The sequence below is a fragment of the Megalobrama amblycephala genome, linkage group LG10 (assembly GCF_018812025.1).
Source record: "Megalobrama amblycephala isolate DHTTF-2021 linkage group LG10, ASM1881202v1, whole genome shotgun sequence".
NCBI classification, from domain to species: Eukaryota; Metazoa; Chordata; class Actinopteri; order Cypriniformes; family Xenocyprididae; genus Megalobrama; species Megalobrama amblycephala.
Genome location: NC_063053.1, coordinates 6,282,383 through 6,301,168, shown reverse-complemented (window position 1 = coordinate 6,301,168; position 18,786 = coordinate 6,282,383). Strand labels below are relative to the sequence as shown.

General features: G+C 37.4%; 1 protein-coding gene across 10 annotated transcripts in view; it reads right to left on the bottom strand.

The window, feature by feature from the left end:
• Nucleotides 1-18,786, bottom strand: part of slc4a11 (solute carrier family 4 member 11) — a 103,330-nt gene that overhangs the window by 3,105 nt on the left and 81,439 nt on the right. For all 10 annotated transcript variants that reach the window (XM_048204167.1, XM_048204164.1, XM_048204173.1 and 7 more), the window contains 9 exons: nucleotides 18,308-18,421; nucleotides 14,821-14,953; nucleotides 14,659-14,732; nucleotides 8,092-8,317; nucleotides 7,800-7,906; nucleotides 4,831-4,996; nucleotides 3,686-3,859; nucleotides 3,323-3,518; nucleotides 2,234-2,403 (listed from right to left, as the gene is read on the bottom strand). In XM_048204167.1, coding sequence (XP_048060124.1) covers nucleotides 2,234-2,403; nucleotides 3,323-3,518; nucleotides 3,686-3,859; nucleotides 4,831-4,996; nucleotides 7,800-7,906; nucleotides 8,092-8,317; nucleotides 14,659-14,732; nucleotides 14,821-14,953; nucleotides 18,308-18,421 — 1,360 coding nt within the window. The remainder of the gene's footprint in view (nucleotides 1-2,233; nucleotides 2,404-3,322; nucleotides 3,519-3,685; nucleotides 3,860-4,830; nucleotides 4,997-7,799; nucleotides 7,907-8,091; nucleotides 8,318-14,658; nucleotides 14,733-14,820; nucleotides 14,954-18,307; nucleotides 18,422-18,786) is intronic.

Sequence of the window (18,786 nt, the reverse complement as noted above, 5' to 3'; positions counted from 1 at the left end):
CCCAGTCCCAAAGGAGGGGAACGCTATGGAGACCACACCCTGCCCGAGTGGAGAACTCACCTGAAGAGCAAGTAGGCGCTTGTATCCCCGTTAGAGGGGAATGGTGCCTCAAGCAAAACACAGAGCTAGCTTTCCCGTACATTGCCTGTTTGTACGCAACACACAGGAAGAAACCGGCTCCACTCGGAGATTACAGAATCTCGCAAATGTGTTAGGTGTTGCCCAGCCCGCAGCTCTGCAGATGTCTGCCAGAGAGGCACCATGTGCCAACGCTCAGGAGGAGGCAAAACCCAGAGTGGAATGAGCCTTCACTCCAAGGGGACACCTTGCCTGGTACGCCAAGGTGATGGCATCCACTATCCAGTGGGTCAACCTCTGTTTGGAGACAGCCTTTCCCTTCTGCTGACCTCCAAAGCAGACAAAGAGCTGATCTGAGCTTCTTAATCTCTACGTGCGGTCCACGTAAACACGCAGTGCATGAATGGGACACAGCAACGTGAGGGCTGGGTCTTCCGCCTCCGGGGACAGCTCTTGCAAGTTCACCACCTAGACCCTGAAGGAAGTGGTGGGAACTTTGGGCACGTATCCAGGCCGGGGTTTTAGGATGACATGAGACAGGGCCAGCTCAAACTCAAGGCACGAATCGCTGACCAAAAATGCCTGCAGGTCATTTTCCTTGTGAAGGAAGCGAGTGTGGTCAGGAGCACAATCAGGAGCACTGTCTTTAAAGACAGGATTTTAAGCTCAACTGACTCCAGGGGCTTGAAGGGAGCTCTCTGTAGGTCCAAACGGACAACAGCTGTGCTGTGATGGCGGCGACATACACCTTCAAGGTGGATGGGACAGCCTCCGCTCCAAGCCCTCTTGAAGGAATGCGACTCAGTGAACAGACTCCACTTCAAAGCATAAGCGTGCCTCATAGAGGGGGCTCTAGCTGAAGTGACATTGTCAACTACCGCTGGCGGTAGGTCACTTATGTCCTCCACGTCCCGTCTAGAGTCCACACGTGAAGGTTCCAGAGGTCTGGACGCAGGTGCCATATGGTGCCCCTTACCCGAGAAAGCAGGTCCGTCCTCAGGGGAATCCGCCAGGGAGGGGATGTTGCGAGGAGCATCAGTTCTGGGAACCAGGTCCGCTTGGGCCAGTACAGCACAACTAACAAGATCTGCTCCTCGTCCTCCCTGAAGCAACCTTCAAAACGGTGCAGGGCAAGGAGTACCGCAAGCAACTCAAGGCAATTGATATGCCACTGCAGTTGAGGTCCTGTCCAGGAGCCCAAAGCAACATGCCCGTTGCATACGGCACCCCAGCCTGTGGTGGGGGCATCTGTTGTGACAACAACATGCCTGGACACTTGTTCCAAGGGCTCTCAGGCCCATAGGAAGGCAAGGTCCGACCAAGGGCTGAATGTCTGGCGGCCGCTCGGTGTGATGGCCACACGGAACAAGCCATGGCGCCATGCTTGTTTTGGGACTCGGCTGTGTAGCCAGTGCTGAAGCAGTCTTATATGCATCAATCCGAGTGGTGTGACCGCAGCTGCGGATGACATATGCCCCAGGAGCCTCTGAAATTGCTTCATTGAAACTGCTGTCTTCCAGGCAGTTCAGCACCGACTGTGCATGCTCATTGGTGAGACATGCTGTCATACTTACCGAGTCCCACTCCAGGCAGAGAAAAGAGATGCTCTGCAAAGGGGAGAGCTTGCTCTTTTCCCAGTTGACCCGAAGCCCCAGATGGCTGAAGTGCCTGAGCACCAGGTCCCTGTGTTCGCATAACTGATCTCGGGACTGGGCCAGAATGAGCCAGTCATTGAGATAGTTGGGGAATGCGAATACCCACCTCCCTGAGCGGGGCAAGGTAAAGACACGGGGAGACAGGGACAGCCTGAAGAGGGGGATCTTGCACTGGTATGCTCGACCCTTGAACGTAAAGGGAAGAAACGGTTTGTGTCCTTCAGGTCGATTGCTGCAAACCATGCCTGGCGAACTGAATCGTGAATACATGACATTTTTAGAGTCATTCCATTTAAAAAACCATAACCAAAACCATATGAAACCAACAGAAGTACATTTATAAGAACTATTAAAGATTTTTCCTTTCCTTTCATTCATCATTCTGTCACATGACCTTTAGCAAACACAATTTATTACACATGCACGTGCCTAGCAATACACACACAACACAGACAGACAGGAGTTCATGACTTGGAAGCTGGAGGCATTTCAGAACTCACCTGATGGGTATGAGGATAAACATTAGCAGAGGAAAGATCATCTTCATATACGGGAGAGGGTACATCCCAAACGCACAGAGGAAAAGCAGCTGCACCATCTGAAGGAAAGTGAAGTAATGGATCTTTCTCTGCGGCACCTTGCGGATGTAGTGAGTTGGAGGGTAGGACGTCTGAGAAAGAGCAATTGAGTGACAAAGAAAGAGAAGACAGAGATAAGCGAAAGAAAGGACTGGGTATGGCCATCATAATGCAGATGAATAAAATTCTATAACCTTGAGCGTATTGACTGATGGGACTAAGATCCATTCATTTATGGACATTTCACTTACACGTGTCTCCTCAATAATATAAATCACATCTAAATCAGGGCTATATGCATACATAATGGAGATCACGTCTGTGATGATGCTAATGCACAGCAGTGAAATTTCGTCCCATATGGCAATTAATATTTCAGTTTTGTGGGTGCTACAGCCTTGTGTCTCATCTATGATTGTTTGCTCATGTGTGGATTAAGGGACTTCCAAACTACCATATGTTAACATATTATATTATATTATATTATATTACAATGATATGTAATATTATATATTATAGTATTACGCTTAAACTTACATTAACTTAAAATGTTAATATTTAATAAAAATAGTTTTAGCAAACTCAGGTTACACTGAATCATTCTGCTTTCAGGATGTGAATAAGTGGTTTTGTGCCAATCTTTATTGGACCTTTTGTTATGAATTGTTTTATAGTTTCGTGTAATAAAAATCCCACTAACTAGTCGATTATGAAACATTTTGCCCATCCATAGCATTTACACAGTTTTAGAACCACCTCCTTATCCATCTCAAATGCATTTATGAGGGCATTTACGTACGACTGGCTCAGTAAAAATCAACAAAGCGACCAAGTGTCAATAGCCACAAAATGCATCAATGGAGACAAAGTCATTTCAGACCATTAGAGGGCGCTCTGTTGCTTTATTTGCACAGCGGGTGCACCACTCTCTGTTCTGTGTTCTTATTTGTACAACACCTTTGACTTTTATTTGCCTTTGTTTTCATCAAAGACACACACACACATACTCACTTGTTCTTTGAGTAGCAGAGCCATGCGGTCGCACATTTGATTGCCGTCAATGGAGGTGAGAGCGATGTAGAGGAAGAGCCCGTAAAGCACAGGCTTAGGAATCCACTGCAGGGGCACCGGCAGCAGAAACAAGCTCACACCTATCAGGATGTTAGCCACGAGCGAGGTCACTCGCGTCTCCTTCACACTCACTATACTACACACACGCACATGTACACACACACACAAACACACACATAAAGGCGTCATTTAAAACCAAGCACGCTGTGCCAATAACTGCTATAATGACGTTTGTGCTTCACAGATTGATTGCGATTGTAATTGTTTGTGAGCGTGTGGCTCGTCGATGTGGTGTGTGCTCACGTCTCGTAAAGGTGTCCTCCCTCCACCCTTTCCTCCACGATGGCCAGCTGTCTGACGTGCAGAGTGGAGTGCGGGAACGCAGCATGCATCCACGGCAAGCCCAGCACAGACATCAAAATATTAATCAAGCCAGACAGAGTCAGGTCCCAGTGATACGCCGTGCCCTTCAGTAACCTGTGGCACACACACACACACACACACAGTCACGACTCACAGTGTCTCTAAGACCTCTGCACAATCTCACCCAGTGTCCTATCCAGGTGCAAAGTGACAAGTTTCCAGTGACCTGTAATTTTCTGTCCATGCTGAAAGCCAATAATAATATATTTAATGTTTAATATGCAGCTAGGTGCATGCTGGATGTCATGCAATAACATAAATTACCAATTAAAAGTTTGGGGTCAGTATGATTTTTTATTTTTTTTTTAAAGAAAAAATTAATACTTTTAATCAGCAAGAATACATTAAATTGATCAAAAGTGAGAGTAAAACCATTAATAATGTTACAAAAGGTTTCAAATAAATGCTACTCTCTATTCATCAATGAATCCTGAATAAAATGTGTCACGATTTCCACAAAAATATTTAGCAGTACAACAGTTTTCGACATTGCTGAAATTCTGCTTTGCCATCACAGGAATAAATGACATCTTAAAATATATTGAGAAACAGTTATTTAAAATTCGAATAATATTTCATAATACTGTTTTTACTGTATTTTTATCAAATAAATGCAAGACACTTTTTTATGGTAGTGTATGCTTTTTTGACACCAAAACCATTTCCACTGGCTATCTTTTAACTGGTATTCTGTCAAGTGCTGGAATTATATTAACTGGTATCCCCCCCACCCAGTGTATTTTAGTCTTATCATGATACTTAATGATAATTTGCATAAAGATGAACTTGGTTGCTGTTGCTCATTTGTTGCTCTTTGAAAATAAATGGCTGTAGGATGCTTCGAATAATGCTAAACAAAACTGCCAGGGCTCAATATTCCTAGACATGAAAGAGGCTGCTTGTCACTTTATCACATTGTACCTGGTTAGGTTGATGTTTAGGTTGATTTTAATAATTATTGTGATGAAGTCACTTTTTAGTGGTGAGATGTTTTCAAAAATAAACTAATTTCAAAAGACATGAACCTGTTTTCGGGTGCATTTGTGAGAGAAACTACGATGTTCTGGTCAATGAAGATGAGGAGAAACAGGAGGAAGCCCAAACCCATTGCGCTCAGAACACTTGCTCCAGACAGCTTATCCAGCGGGGCTATTTGAAACATTGGGCCTTCATGGAAGTTAAACACTGGCACTGAAAGAGAGCACATGACAAAGTCAAACCATTTTCATCATTTGCGCTGAAATGAAGTGAAATCCATCAGTGATGTTACTTTACAAAGGCGAAACAGTATTTTTATTGAACAAAATGCCACAGAACAAACTGCAACCAAAAAGGCACAACCCAAGTTAACCAAAGCATGATAGCATGAGCAACCAGCTTGGTGAAATTAAAGGTGCATCTTCATGTTTGTGACCATTGTTTACTGGGCTTGATGACTCTTGACCCGAAAATAAGTTGATTATTAAAAAAAAACAAAAAAAAAAAAAACATTTATACATTTATATTTCATAATAAATGTAAAAATGCTTAAAAACACTAACTTGATGAGATTTAAACTTTTAATAAATAAAACATTAGTAACATTGCTATTGTAAAACATACAAAATATAATTATATTTGGTTTCTTTTTCTTTTCTTTTTTTGATGTACAGTAATATAATGTTTATTTAACCAGAAATATGTGACAATATTAAGTATAAACAGGACATGAATTTACATTTTATGTATACACTGCCCGGCCAAAAAAAATGTTGCTGTTTGGATTTTAATAGGCAAATACTTAAGAATCTATTAATGGATCATTATTACAGTGATTATTATGTTTCTAGCATGTTATATGTTTGTCAACAGTTATTTTAACCTTTAAAGATGGAGTGTGTAGCTTTTCATTTCTTAAACAACAATGTAGGAAGACACATCATGGCTATATTCTAGGACCTCATTCATTTGACCTCTTTTATGCTCAACTTGTCTCTTCAGAATTCCCCATAGGTGTTCGATTGGGTTCAGATCAGGAGACACTGAATCACTTTCACCCTGTTCTTCTTCAGAAATCCAACAGTGGCCTTATATGTGTGTTTATGATCATTGTCATGTTGGAAAAGTGCACGACGACCAAGGGCACAGAGTGATAGTAGCATCTTCTCTTTCAGTATAGAGCAGTACATCTGTGAATTCATGATGCCATCAATGAAATGCAGCTCCCCGACACCAGCAGCACACATAAGGCCACTGCCACCACCATGTTTCACTGTAGGCACCATGCATTTTTCTTTGTATTGCTTACCTTTGCGACAGTTTTGAAGCCATCAGTTCCAAACACATTTGTCTTGGTCTCATCACTCCAGAGTATAGAGTCCCAGTACTCTTCATCTTGGTCAGCATGGGCCCTGGCAAACTCTAGGTGGGCTTTTTTGTGCCTGGGCTTTAGGAGACGCTTCTTTCGTGGACAGCACCCATGCATGCCATTCCTCTGCAGTGTACGCCGTATTGTGTCATGGGAAATAGTCACCCCAGTTTGGCTTTCTACTTCTTTAGATAACTGCAGTGAACTTGCATGCTGATTTTTCTCCAACCCTTCTCATCAGAAGACGCTTCTGTCGAGGTGTTAACTTCCGTGAACGACCTGAGATGGTTGCAGGTCCATCTTTTTTTTTTGTACCACTTTTGCTACAGTATTCTGACTGATAAGTAAAGCTTTGCTGATCTTCTTGTAGCCTTCACCTTTCTGGTGTAAAGAAATTATTTTCTTTCTCAGGTCTTTCTCACCTCTCCCTCTTCCGTGTGGAGCCATTGCTAACAGCATGAAATGGGAAGGGGTTTTAACAACCTTTTATAGTCAACTGTCTGCTGGACACCTGTGTAATGAATAATTAGACTCACCTGGTTGAATTCTTGTTAAATTAAATATTTGTAGTCTAAAATTTAGCTTTGCTCCAGAGATTTTCAAAGGGGGTGTACTCATTTACTCTGAGCAGTGTGTGTGTATATATGTGCGTGTATAATTTGCAAAGTTTTGGACTGTTTGGTCTTTTTCCTGCAAAAGCAGACTTTTTTGAAAGGTTCTGATTTAATCTGTTTTTGAATATGAGCCTCTTGACTGCAGCATTGGAGCGCTGTGTGAACGTTTAAAGAGCCTGAGGTAAGAAGTGAAATCTCACTCTGATAACCAAGTTAAACTCCCACACCAAACTGATGACAGAGGAGTTGGAGGAATAATGTAGTGATAGTCGGAGTGAGTGGCTTTGCTGTAATGTGCTGGCAGTAGAGAGCAAGAGTACAGGCAGTATGTGTGTGTGTCTGAATGTCTAAGTGTTGGTAGGGGTGTACGTTTTGGCAAGCCTTCCTGGACATGAACTGAGCCAAAATTGAACTGATTCTCAGTACTGAATCTTCTCCGCTATTTGCATCTCATTTAAAATTGCTGCTTAAATGCTGCATTTTGACATGTTGAAGATAATCCCTAATATGATTAAAGACATTTACACAATAAAGCAATTTTATCATTATGAATGTTTAGTTTTTTCTCTGCTTAAATTATATCATAAATGATCTTAATTGCTTTACCTTATATTAAATATCATTATTATGGTCAAAACAAAACATTAATATTGACTATTAGTAAAATAATGTAATGAATATAATATTTTTATATCTAATATTATCAAATAATAGTAGCAAAAACATGGATAATAAATAATAATTAAATGAAAAATAATATAAAAATAAATAATAATTTGTTTTTTTTAAATAAAATTAAATAAAATGTAATGTTTCATTGCAAATAAAAAATAACAATAGCAAAAACAAACACGTTTTGCTTGGTAATACCAGAAAAAAAGACCAGTTTTGTATTCTGCAGAAATTAAATAGAACAAAAGTAGAACAAAAACTAGATTTCCTTTTATTACCTTTTAAACTATATTGAAGAAATGTGTTCCTAAGTGTCAATGTGTGTGTGCAACATGAACACATATAGTGTCACATGACTCACAGGCAATGTCGTTGAAGACGTATGATCCCACATAAGAGAAGACAAGCACTGAGATAGGCAGAGCACAGTCGGACAGAATCTCTCTCATCTTCACATGCAGAAATGGACTGCCAGGAAAAAATGGAAAGATGGGGGTGTCAAAACAGTGTTCTATCACTCTTTAAAATACTCATCAGTGTGTGTGCAGATGTGTGTGTGTGTGTGTGTGTGTGTGTGTGTGTGTGTGTGTGTGTGTGTGTGTGTGTGTGTGTGTGTGTGAGAGAGAAAGAGAGAGACAAGGAGAGATCCTCACCTCCTCCTGAACTGGTACAGTGTGTATCCCACCCACAGTGTGCCCAGCATGAGGAGGAGACAGAGTAGCGGCCGAGCCCGTGTGCACAGAATGAAGGATTCTGGGAGGGACACGGGCCCCGTCTCTGTCAGGTTCAAGTCACCTAAATGTACACTTCCACTGATGCGATTCAGCTCTGCCGCACTCCCATTGGCCAAAGTAGGAGCATGATAGTACTCATGAAAGACTGTAAAGGAGATACCAAGATAGGTATTACTATTCATATACTGTAAGAATAGGTCAAAATGAATGTACAGTATATGTAGGTGTAAAATTAATGTTTATTTTATGCATTGTTTGAATGTTTTTGAATCTTTCACAATTTTACTGTGCCACATATTTATTAAATAATTGTTTAAAACAATCAGTCATCACTTATGACACCATTCTGTCTCAAGTCAAACAATTGATACGGATGCAGAAATACTAAACAATACTTTCACGCTACTAAAAATACTTCCATACATTTTAAAATACATTACATTTTATTTATTTATTCATTTTAATTATTAAAAAAATATTATTTACTAATTTTGTATTATTTTATTTTTTAAGATAAAAAGGTGCTATTGTAATGGAAAGACTGCTTAAAAAGTACAGTATATCGAAGTATTTACTGTATGTATTGTGTAAAAGTTTTGAAAGCGTCAGCATGAACGACTTTCAAAGAGCAACATTTTTTTCTCTGCCATCTTATATTGAATAATTGGTTTAAACAATCTGGATTATTGATGGAATATTTGTGGGATCGTGTGTACTGCCAATAACATTAACCAACGCTTTCTGCTGATAATTACGATTATTGATGGGAAAAAGAATCACATGTGACGCATACTTAATAATCTGGCAATGCCACTCTGGTCTCATGTCAAAGAATTTAAATCACAAATTTTAAAATACAGTTTTAATTATTAAAACATATCAATTATTATTTAAGTTTGTTTTATCTTTTAAAGATAAAAAGGTATTATTAAGTAAGGCTGCTTAAAAAGTACAGTATATGTCAGTCTAAAATCATCTTTGAAGCTGTATTATGTAAACATTTTGAATGTCTTCCAAAACGTAACATTTTTCCTGCGCCACATCTTTATTGAATAATTGGTTTAAACAATCACGATTATTGATGGAATTTTTGTGGAATCTTGTTTACTGCCAATAACATCAACCAATGATTTCTGCTGATAACACATGCGCATTTCGGTTCATGCACATTTTTGGGATGTCTTTCTCGAACGGCCTGTTTCACATCACTGCAGAACATTTCAAAGGAAGTGGGGTCAGGACTCTAATTTGGCCATCGTGAAGCGCTGAATTTCTTTTGTTTGAAACGTTCTGTTGTTGATTGACTCCTGTGTTTTGGATCATTGTCATATTGCATGACCCAACTTCTTTGGAGTTTCAGATCACAAACAGACGCTCTGACATTCTGCTCCTGATATAGCTTGGAATTTGTTGGTCCCTCTGTGACTCCAAGTCGTCCGGACCCCGAGGCAGCAAAACAGCCCCACATCATTATACTCAACCCACAATCCTTCACAGTTGCAGTGAGGTTCTGGCAAGAGTATTGGGAGTTTTGTGTTCTTTACATTTATTTCAGGTATATTAAAAAATTCACATTGAAAATGAATAGTGTCTTAGCAGTTTTTGTTCCAGGCTGTTTTCCAATGATTCAGAACACGTCTGATCTTGCTTCAACTATGTGCAAATGAAACTTCTCTCAAAATGCCACATTGGTCTTCCGTTAAACTTAATACAGTTGACAAGCCAATTCATTAAGTTGAAAAAAAAAAAAAATGCAAATCATTTTTATTCATTTTAAAAATCAACCCTTGCCCTTTTTCAAAATTAACCAAAAGTGCCCCTCTCAGACAAATAGCAATGAAAATATTGTGGTCAGAACAAAATGCAATTGAATTATAATTAACATGACAATGTGTACAATAGTAACGAATCGCTCAAAAGTTGGAAAATTCCTGTTTATTTTTACATATCCGTCTGTCTAAGGCGTTGCCATAATGCGTTGCTATGGGTTGCGTGTGTTTTGATTGCGTTCTGACAGATTTTCCACAGTCTGTTCGGAAACCTCTAGGCTCTCCATATGGTTCTTTCAGTAAGTGCCTATGGCTCGACGGAAGAAAAAAATAAACCAAACAATTTTTAAAAAACTTTTTTTCATTAATAATCAAAGCTAGTGTGTCGATTTAATTAAAAATCCATATATCATAGAGATTTCCAATATTACAAAATTCATCAATGCCCGTTTGTCATGTATAATACACCAACCAATCGTGATCTAGCACAAGAAGTTCAAATTTCATTGGACAATGAGCAATTTATGCGGTTTGTCTCATTTAATAAATCAAACTGCATCTCAGACAAAATGGATGTTAACTGACTATAAAGCACTGCACAAAACCATGCAGCACCAGAAGTTGCAATAATGGTAAGTAGTGTTAAATTCACGTGTATTTATGTATATTGATACATCATTTACTATTTGATGAAACTATCATAGTTAATGAAGTGCCACCTACTGGCCTATTATGTGAAGTGTAGATTTTTTTGATAATTATGAAGCACACATTAGACTGGCTTCATCTACTAGGAAGCGCGGCAATGGTTCTGAACTGATGGTGTTGATCTGCCTGACTGTAGGCATAAATCTTCCAAATCCCCTGCAAACAATGAGTTTTATGAGTTCTTCTTCTGAGGTTTTCTGAAGTCCCTTTTGATCAGACTAGATTGCTCAATTGTTTGGTAACAAGTAACATGCTGCTTTCCATTGAGTATAGTAGGTCAAACCCACAGCTGAGTCCAATTACCTTCTTTCCAAGAGGTCATTATAGGAGAGGTTATCTTGATTGTTTAACACACTTGTTCAATAAAGACATGGCACTGCAAAATGATTTGTCTGTGTGTGTTTAAGGCCAGTCGTAGTTGTCACATGGGAAAAGTTATTACGCAAAGATTATGTTTTAGTAACAATAAGGTTTTAAAATATTTTAAATTATGATCATATTTGTGAGATATATATCCATCCAAAGGGTTGACTATACAATGAAAGTAGATTTTAACTAAAACATTGATGTGCGTTTTCTAGGGCTGTAACGGTACACTAAAACAAAGGTTTGGTACGTACCTCGGTATTGAAGTCACGGTTTGGTATGGATTCGGTATAGCCGGAGGGAGAAAACTAAACATAATATTGCTTTTTTTCTTATTAAACAGTGGTTTACTGAACAAATTCTGTCTCTGTCTTTAAATAAATTCAATTATAATTAATTTTATTAAGGATAAAAAAAAATCTATCCCTGCTAATACTGTAAACTATATATAGGGAGCCCTTTCTTTCAATAGGTTGTTTGCAATCACGTGGTTCTGGTGACGCGCGAAATTCCGATGGAGGGCAAGCAGTGAAAATTAGAATGGAAGAGATGGTGAAAAGTCCTTTCTTTGCTGGTTTAGAAAGGTATAAATAGAAAATCACAACATATGTTGGACGCGATCCTTATGTTACGAAGAGGAGCGACTTTTCCGCTGAATTGAAAGACTTTCCTGCCATCGAGGAGGCAGATATAGAGGATGTGAAGATGCCGTCACACCGCGTTCAGTTCTAGTCTGGGTTTGTTTATATCGCGCTGCCTTTCTACTAGTGAAGTTAGAGCAGTATTTTGATTTTCTGTCGTGATTGTGAAAAATGTCGCCATTGTAATTGTAATAGGAACTCACGATATCGTTCGTGGAAAAAAAAATGGATGGTAATACAATTTTCGCCTTGGTTGAGAAGGTGAGGGAAGAGGATTAGCAAATGTAATAATGTCACTAAATAAAGCCACTGCCTTTCACTCAAAATAATCACATACTTTGCTGAGTTTTGTATTTGGTTTTTGTGTAATAATTAACATTATGTTTTAGAGTATGATCACTCGGCTTGTGAATGATTATAACTTGCACACAGCCACTTCAAAACTGTTCACGAGCTTCTATGGGTTTGATTTTGGTTGTCATTTGTTGAAATAAATACAAAAATACAGCGTGTCTGTGTCCTGAACGTGACCCTCCGATTCTCCTTCGTGGCCATATGGGAAAGTGTATATATTTACAAAAACAACATTAAAACTAGTTACATTTACACGCTTCCAACAAATAAATGGATCGACTTCTGTCAGCTTGTTGAACACATTTATTTTATTTGGACATTTTCTACGATACGATGGCTGAAGCAGCAGCGCGTGACACTGTTCTCATGGTAACCAGATCAACATTGTGAACAGAATACTACAAAACTGAAGTGAAAATACCAAATTATAATTAAATAGGATAAAATATATTTTTCCTCCCTGCAAACGATAGCATGAAGAATGTGAATATTTAACCAAGTCAAAAAGGTAAGCAGGTATCCATATTCATTTAAGTATCAGCAGACGCAAAACACTATAAAAGGCGACAACTTTTAAAGTTAAAAAACGAAATAAGTTATAAAAAACGGTATAAGTTATGTAAACGATATAAACACCTTCTGGGTTCTCGATTTTATCGATTTGAGAAACCATAAACGACGCAAAACATGCAAATTTTGAGATTCCTATATAGAAACATCACTCCCTGCCCTCCAGACTCATTCACGCCTCTGCTGTGACGTCATGTGCAAACAACCTATTAACAACAGAGCCCAAGTTCTTAAATTAAGTTGCAATTTCTTTTTAGATATAATAATCATCACTCAGATAAAACCTGTATGCAAACATTGCATAGCCTAAGGCAGTTTTTGCATTAACTTCTAAATCTGTATCTACTCCAATTCAATGTTAAAATATATTTATTTATAACTTGTTTTAAACATACATTAAACATATACATTAAATAATCAAGACAGGTTAAGTAAAATATAGGCTAATATAGTGCATATATTTAGCGAAAGAGTTAATTTCTCTAGCGAACTAACAAGCTGACACTGAATGGCTTTTCTGAGGTAAATGTTATGTGACATTGTTTAAAAGCTGTTTTATCGATGTCTTTTCACGGTTGAAATACTGATTGAACGATTACAAGAGATACGTTTCAGTAAATTTTTCAACATACCTTGAGATGTTCATTCATGTTTATTTTGTAACTAGTATTAAAGAGGAAGATATGATCACGTTAACTCATGCTCCGCGTTACCACTTGAAATGAGGCGCATCAACGAGCGTCAAAACAGCTTTTATTGTTTGAATTTCGTGATAAAATGGACAAAATTTGAGGGATGAGACTTTGTTTCTTATCAACAGTAACAAAACATAGAGCTTATTGCGATTATTGGTTAATGGTGGTTAATGGGATATACAACTTTTTATTCGTCGGTACACGTGTACCAAACAAAAAGACACGTACCGAAAAAAAGTACCGTTACAATTACACCCCTAGTGTTTTCAGAAAAAGGCTACTGTATTTTTCATAAATAGTTGTCACTTTTATATTTTTTTTTATTTTGTTTAGAATATTTTCATGTCATCTTTTAAAATTTTGTTTAAAAGCTATTAAATAGCTATTTATACACTACACAATAATATAAGTCAAATACAGTATAATATATGTAGATAACCATTCAAAATCTTAGGATCAGTAAGATTTTTTTTTAATTAAAGTATCCTGATAAAAACATTTTATCACGGTTTCCACAAAAAAAAAAAAAAATTAAGCCTCACAACATTAATAATAACAAGAAATGTCTCTTGAGGAGCAAATCCACATATTAGAATGATTTCTGAAGGATCATGTGACACTGAAGACTGGAGTAATGATGCTGAAAATTCAGCTTTGCCATCATAGGAATAAATTATATTTTAAAATATATTAAAATAGAAATTGTAATTACATTTTTACAATATTACTGTTTTTACTGTATTTTGATCAAATAAATGCAGTCTTGGTGAGCTTGATGACACTTCTTTCAGTCACATTAAAAAAATCTTTATCGGACACCAAAATTTTAAACAGTAGTGTATGCTGTATCTGTATTATAGTGTATAGCATAATGTAGTTATACTATAGACTATAGCATTTTTTGTAGAGTTATTTTTATTTATATTTCTCTATATGGAATGGAATGGAAGTAGCAGCAGATCTGTTCTTCCAGTGACTTAGATCTATCAATCAGTTGTTGATTGGATGAAGGCAGATCTGAATGAGAGCTTGCAGTCGATTGTAAGCAGACTGAATGATTGGAGAAGTCTGGCATTCTGGGCAATCTATCATCAAGTCATAACATTTTAATATCAATTAACTGTGAATCTAATGAAACAGATTCTGTAGTTTGACAGCATGTCCCCATTATCACTAAACAGAGTCATATGTTAAATGAACTGTATCGTTTTCCCTAGGCAGCAACAGTGTAAAATGTTAAAAGTCTTTATTTTACAACTAGCCCCAGTTTTCCTATATTTCTCATGAAGATCAGACTGTAATCTAAGAATCATTCACACAGAAATCCAGATGATTCCAAAAGGTTTGGCTGTGTATATGTATGTGTGTATGTATAACACTCACTCTTGACAGTGCCCTTAACTGCGTCTGCTACAAAAGCAATGGAAATGAACAAAGCTATCACCTCCTCTATCGACCTGTGGGTCAAAAACATAAAAAAAATTATTTCAGTCTTCAAGCAGTGGTGTCTGCATAAGTATGTATATTTGTAGGTGTGTGTCTGACCTTTTGAAAAGCTTAACAAGCAGGCTGAGGTTGAAGACTCCTCCCATGATGAGGAAGAGGCTATTCCACAGGCCGATACATGCATAAAATGCTGCAAAGTCCAGCTCATAATCATCACAGATCCCCCTAATCACTGCAGCCACAGAGAGACAAACACACAGATGCAACATTGTAGAAAATTATAATTAGGGTGACCAGATGTCCCGTTTTTCCTGGGACAGTCCCATATTTTAGCTCTAATTGTAGTGTCCCGACTTATTATGAAAATCATGTTTTCTCCCGTATTGCTTCTTTCCTAAATTGACTTTGCAAGGTGATCACAAAAGCGAGTAGTAGGCCTAGTCTTCAGTCATGTGAGAATAGCCTAATCAAAGCCAATCTCTTAGTATATTTTAGAGAACAAAATTACCATCCAATCACAATTAGTTATCGATTAACTTGCAGTTAGTGAAGGCGGGATATTAGAGAGCGCTGAGCAGATGCAGATCAAGTTAGACGCGAAGATGTCAAAGAAGCGTTGTGTGTGTACATTTAACAAGAATCTTCAAAAAGAGTTATGTGCAGTAAGTTGTGAAAAGATGAACGTAATGTGGTATCGCACTGACTGATGCACACCAGAAGCGCTCTTTCAGACAGCGCACAATCCCAAATTCAGTTCTCTTTGTGCCTGAATGGTCAAATACAGAGCTACAAGGCTACATTTATTTAATTAAAAATACAGTAAAAACAGTAATATTGTGAAATATTATTACAATTTAAAATAACTGTTTTCTATTTGAATATATTTCACAAAGTAATTTATTCCTGTGATGGCAAAGCTGAATTTTCAGCATCATTACTCCAGTCTTCAGTGTCACATGATCCTTCAGAAATCATTCTAATATGCTGATCTGCTGCTCAAGAAACATTTAATGTGTACAATTGTACAAAATATTTGTGTACAATATTTTTTTCAGGATTATTTGATGAATAGAAAGTTCAAAAGAACAGTGTTTATCTGAAATCTAATCTTTTGTAACATTATAAATGTCTTTACTGCCACTTTTGATTGATTTAATGCATCCTTGCTGAATAAAAGTATTCATTTCTTTTATTTTATTTTCAAAAAAATAAAAATAAAAATTCTTACTGACCCCAAACTTTTGAACGGTAGTGTATAATGCTACAGAAGCTTTGTATTTCAGATAAATGCTGTTCTTTTGAACTTTCTATTCATCAAGGAATCCTGGAAAAAAAAGTACACAACTGTTTTCAACACTGAAAATAATCATAAATGTTTATTGAGCAGCAAATCAGCATATTAGAATGATTTCTGAAGGATCATGTGACACTGAAGACTGGAGTAACGATGCTGAAAATTCAGCTTTGCATCACAGGAATAAATTACTTTGTGAAATATATTTAAATAGTACACAGTTATTTTAAATTGTAATAATATTTCACAATATTACTGTTTTTTACTGTATTTTTAATTAAATAAATGTAGCCTTGGTGAGCAGATGAAACTTCTTTTAAAAACATTAAAAATCTTAGTGGTTCCAAACTTTTGGACTGTACTGTATGTTAAATAAACCTACTATACCTGAAAAACTTAAGTTTATTTAATTACTATCTCTATCGTATTTGTCCTATTGTCTGTAATTTGCTTCTTTGTTCTTTTTTATATAACAAAAATGAAATAACTCTATAATTTATAGCCTATTGTTATCATAAAATATAAGTTCTCGTATCAGGAAATAAGTTTTTGGTCATATTGCCCATTTGGAGGGGTTGCCTGTCCATCCCGTCCCGTATTCCACCATGAGAAATCTGGTCACCCTAATTATAGTAATTTAAACTGTAAAAGACCGCAAAAAAATGTTACAGTAAAAACCTGTTAATTGGTTAAGTTCCCTTTCTATATATGGGGGGAAACGGTAATAGACCTTACATTTCATATAATTTTATAGTAAAATCATCTCAAAGAAAGAACAAATCATCTCAAAATTTACAGTCAAAAGCCGTAAACTGACATTTCCAGATACTTCACATTTGAAGGTTTTTCATTTATGTTTTTAATTATGTTTCTTCTGAAGATTTTTCAGTAACACTTTAGAATACTGTTCTGTCATTAATTATTCATTACAGATGGAACAGTATTCTAAAGTGTTACCATTTTTTTTCTGATCTGTTAAACACATTAGGGTTTATGTAACATCTTATGTTGTTAGATGAAAGTTTACTGCATTATGCAATTGTCATGTGTGTTACCATGATGGTGTTATATTTATGTGTATGACACTCTGCACCTTCTATATATCAATATTTAACTCAACTTGTAGAAAAGCTATTTGTGGTTCTGTTTTGACTCGTCATGTGGCTTTCTCTTTCCCACAATTATTATTATGGTGCATGTCAACATATATGTTAAAGGCATAAAAGAGATTTAAGCAGCAAGATTGACTTGCTAATATAGCAGAAAAGGGCTGTTGGATTTACCGGTTTAAAATGTTTTTTTTTTTTTTTTTTTATATTTAAAAAGATATATTCATTTTTAGCGTTTTTGCCTTTATTGCGATAGGATAGACAAAAAGTGAAGCAGGAGAGAGAGGGATGGGATCCGGAAAGGTACACGAGGCGGGAATCGAACTCGGGTCGCCCAAAGCCCAATCATGTCGGCTCTGACGTAAATTACAGTTTTAAATTGTCAAATTCACAGGTTGTTCTGTAAATATGATTATGGAATTATTCTGGCATTACAGCTGCCAGTTTTTTTTTTCCCTGCAAAACCGACTGGGCAGGTTTTTTTTTTTTTTGGGGGGGGGGGGGGGGGTTTACAGTGAACGACACAATGTTGCTGTCAACAACGTTTAAGAGTCCTCCACACGAACAGAATAACAAGCGTGCGAAAAGAACACAATCAACCCAAATCTCATAATGACAAAGGATAATAACTCACAGTAAATGTTGATCGTTTGATGTTTAAAAAAACTGCTCCCAAACATTTCAATAAAGATTTAAAGAATTCCTGCTGTTATTCCCATGAGAAACCACAAGACAAGATCTTTGATTGGGAAGGATCATTTTTATAGATGGATGTGGCGGTTCTGTCCTCATCTGCACATTTTTATCCAAACAGAATTTCGTTTCACTACAGCAAAACCATTTTTCAGGGCAACTCTCCCGCTGGTGTGCGATTGTAGCCGCAGGAATGAGCTTTAGGAGGAAATCTCCTCTCAGCCAGGGCAAACATCAAACTTTGCCCAAACAAATGGTGGCCATATCAGACTCCCATCCTGCTGTTTGTGAGATTAAGAGTCTTGTTCCACCTCATCCTGTGGTTAGCAGAGCTCTCTAAACACTCAACGTCAAAGTATTCCACAAACAATGAGTGCTCATCTAAATATACCGTAAAAAAAAACGAAGAAAAGCTCAAGACCAGACCGCAACGGAAAAGGTATGTGTGTATGTGAACTTGCATTTATTTTCAAGGCATGTATGTACATACCGCTGATGAAAATAGCGATGGGCGCTGTGGTCAGTGGAATGACGAGAGGAGAGCCAGCACACAACGAGTAGATGATTCCACCTATACTCTGCCCGATGATTGTCTTCTGGACATCTAATCAAGAGAGAGAACAGCTCAGTCTGTGCATGTGTATGTATGTGTGGTCCTGGTATTCCCTACGTTATGGGGACCAAATGTGACCCTGGACCACAACACCAGCCATAAGGGTCTTTTTTTTTAAATTGAGCTTTCCATTGATGTATGGTTTGTTAGGATAGGACAATATTTGGCCGAGATACAACTATTTGAAAATCTGGAATCTGAGGGTGCAAAAAAAATCAAAATATTGAGAAAATCGCCTTTAAAGTTGTCAAAATGAAGTCCTTAGCAATGCATATCCACTCACAAAAATACATTTTTTATATATTTATGGTAGGGAATTTACAAAATATCTTCATGGAACAGGATCTTTACTTAAT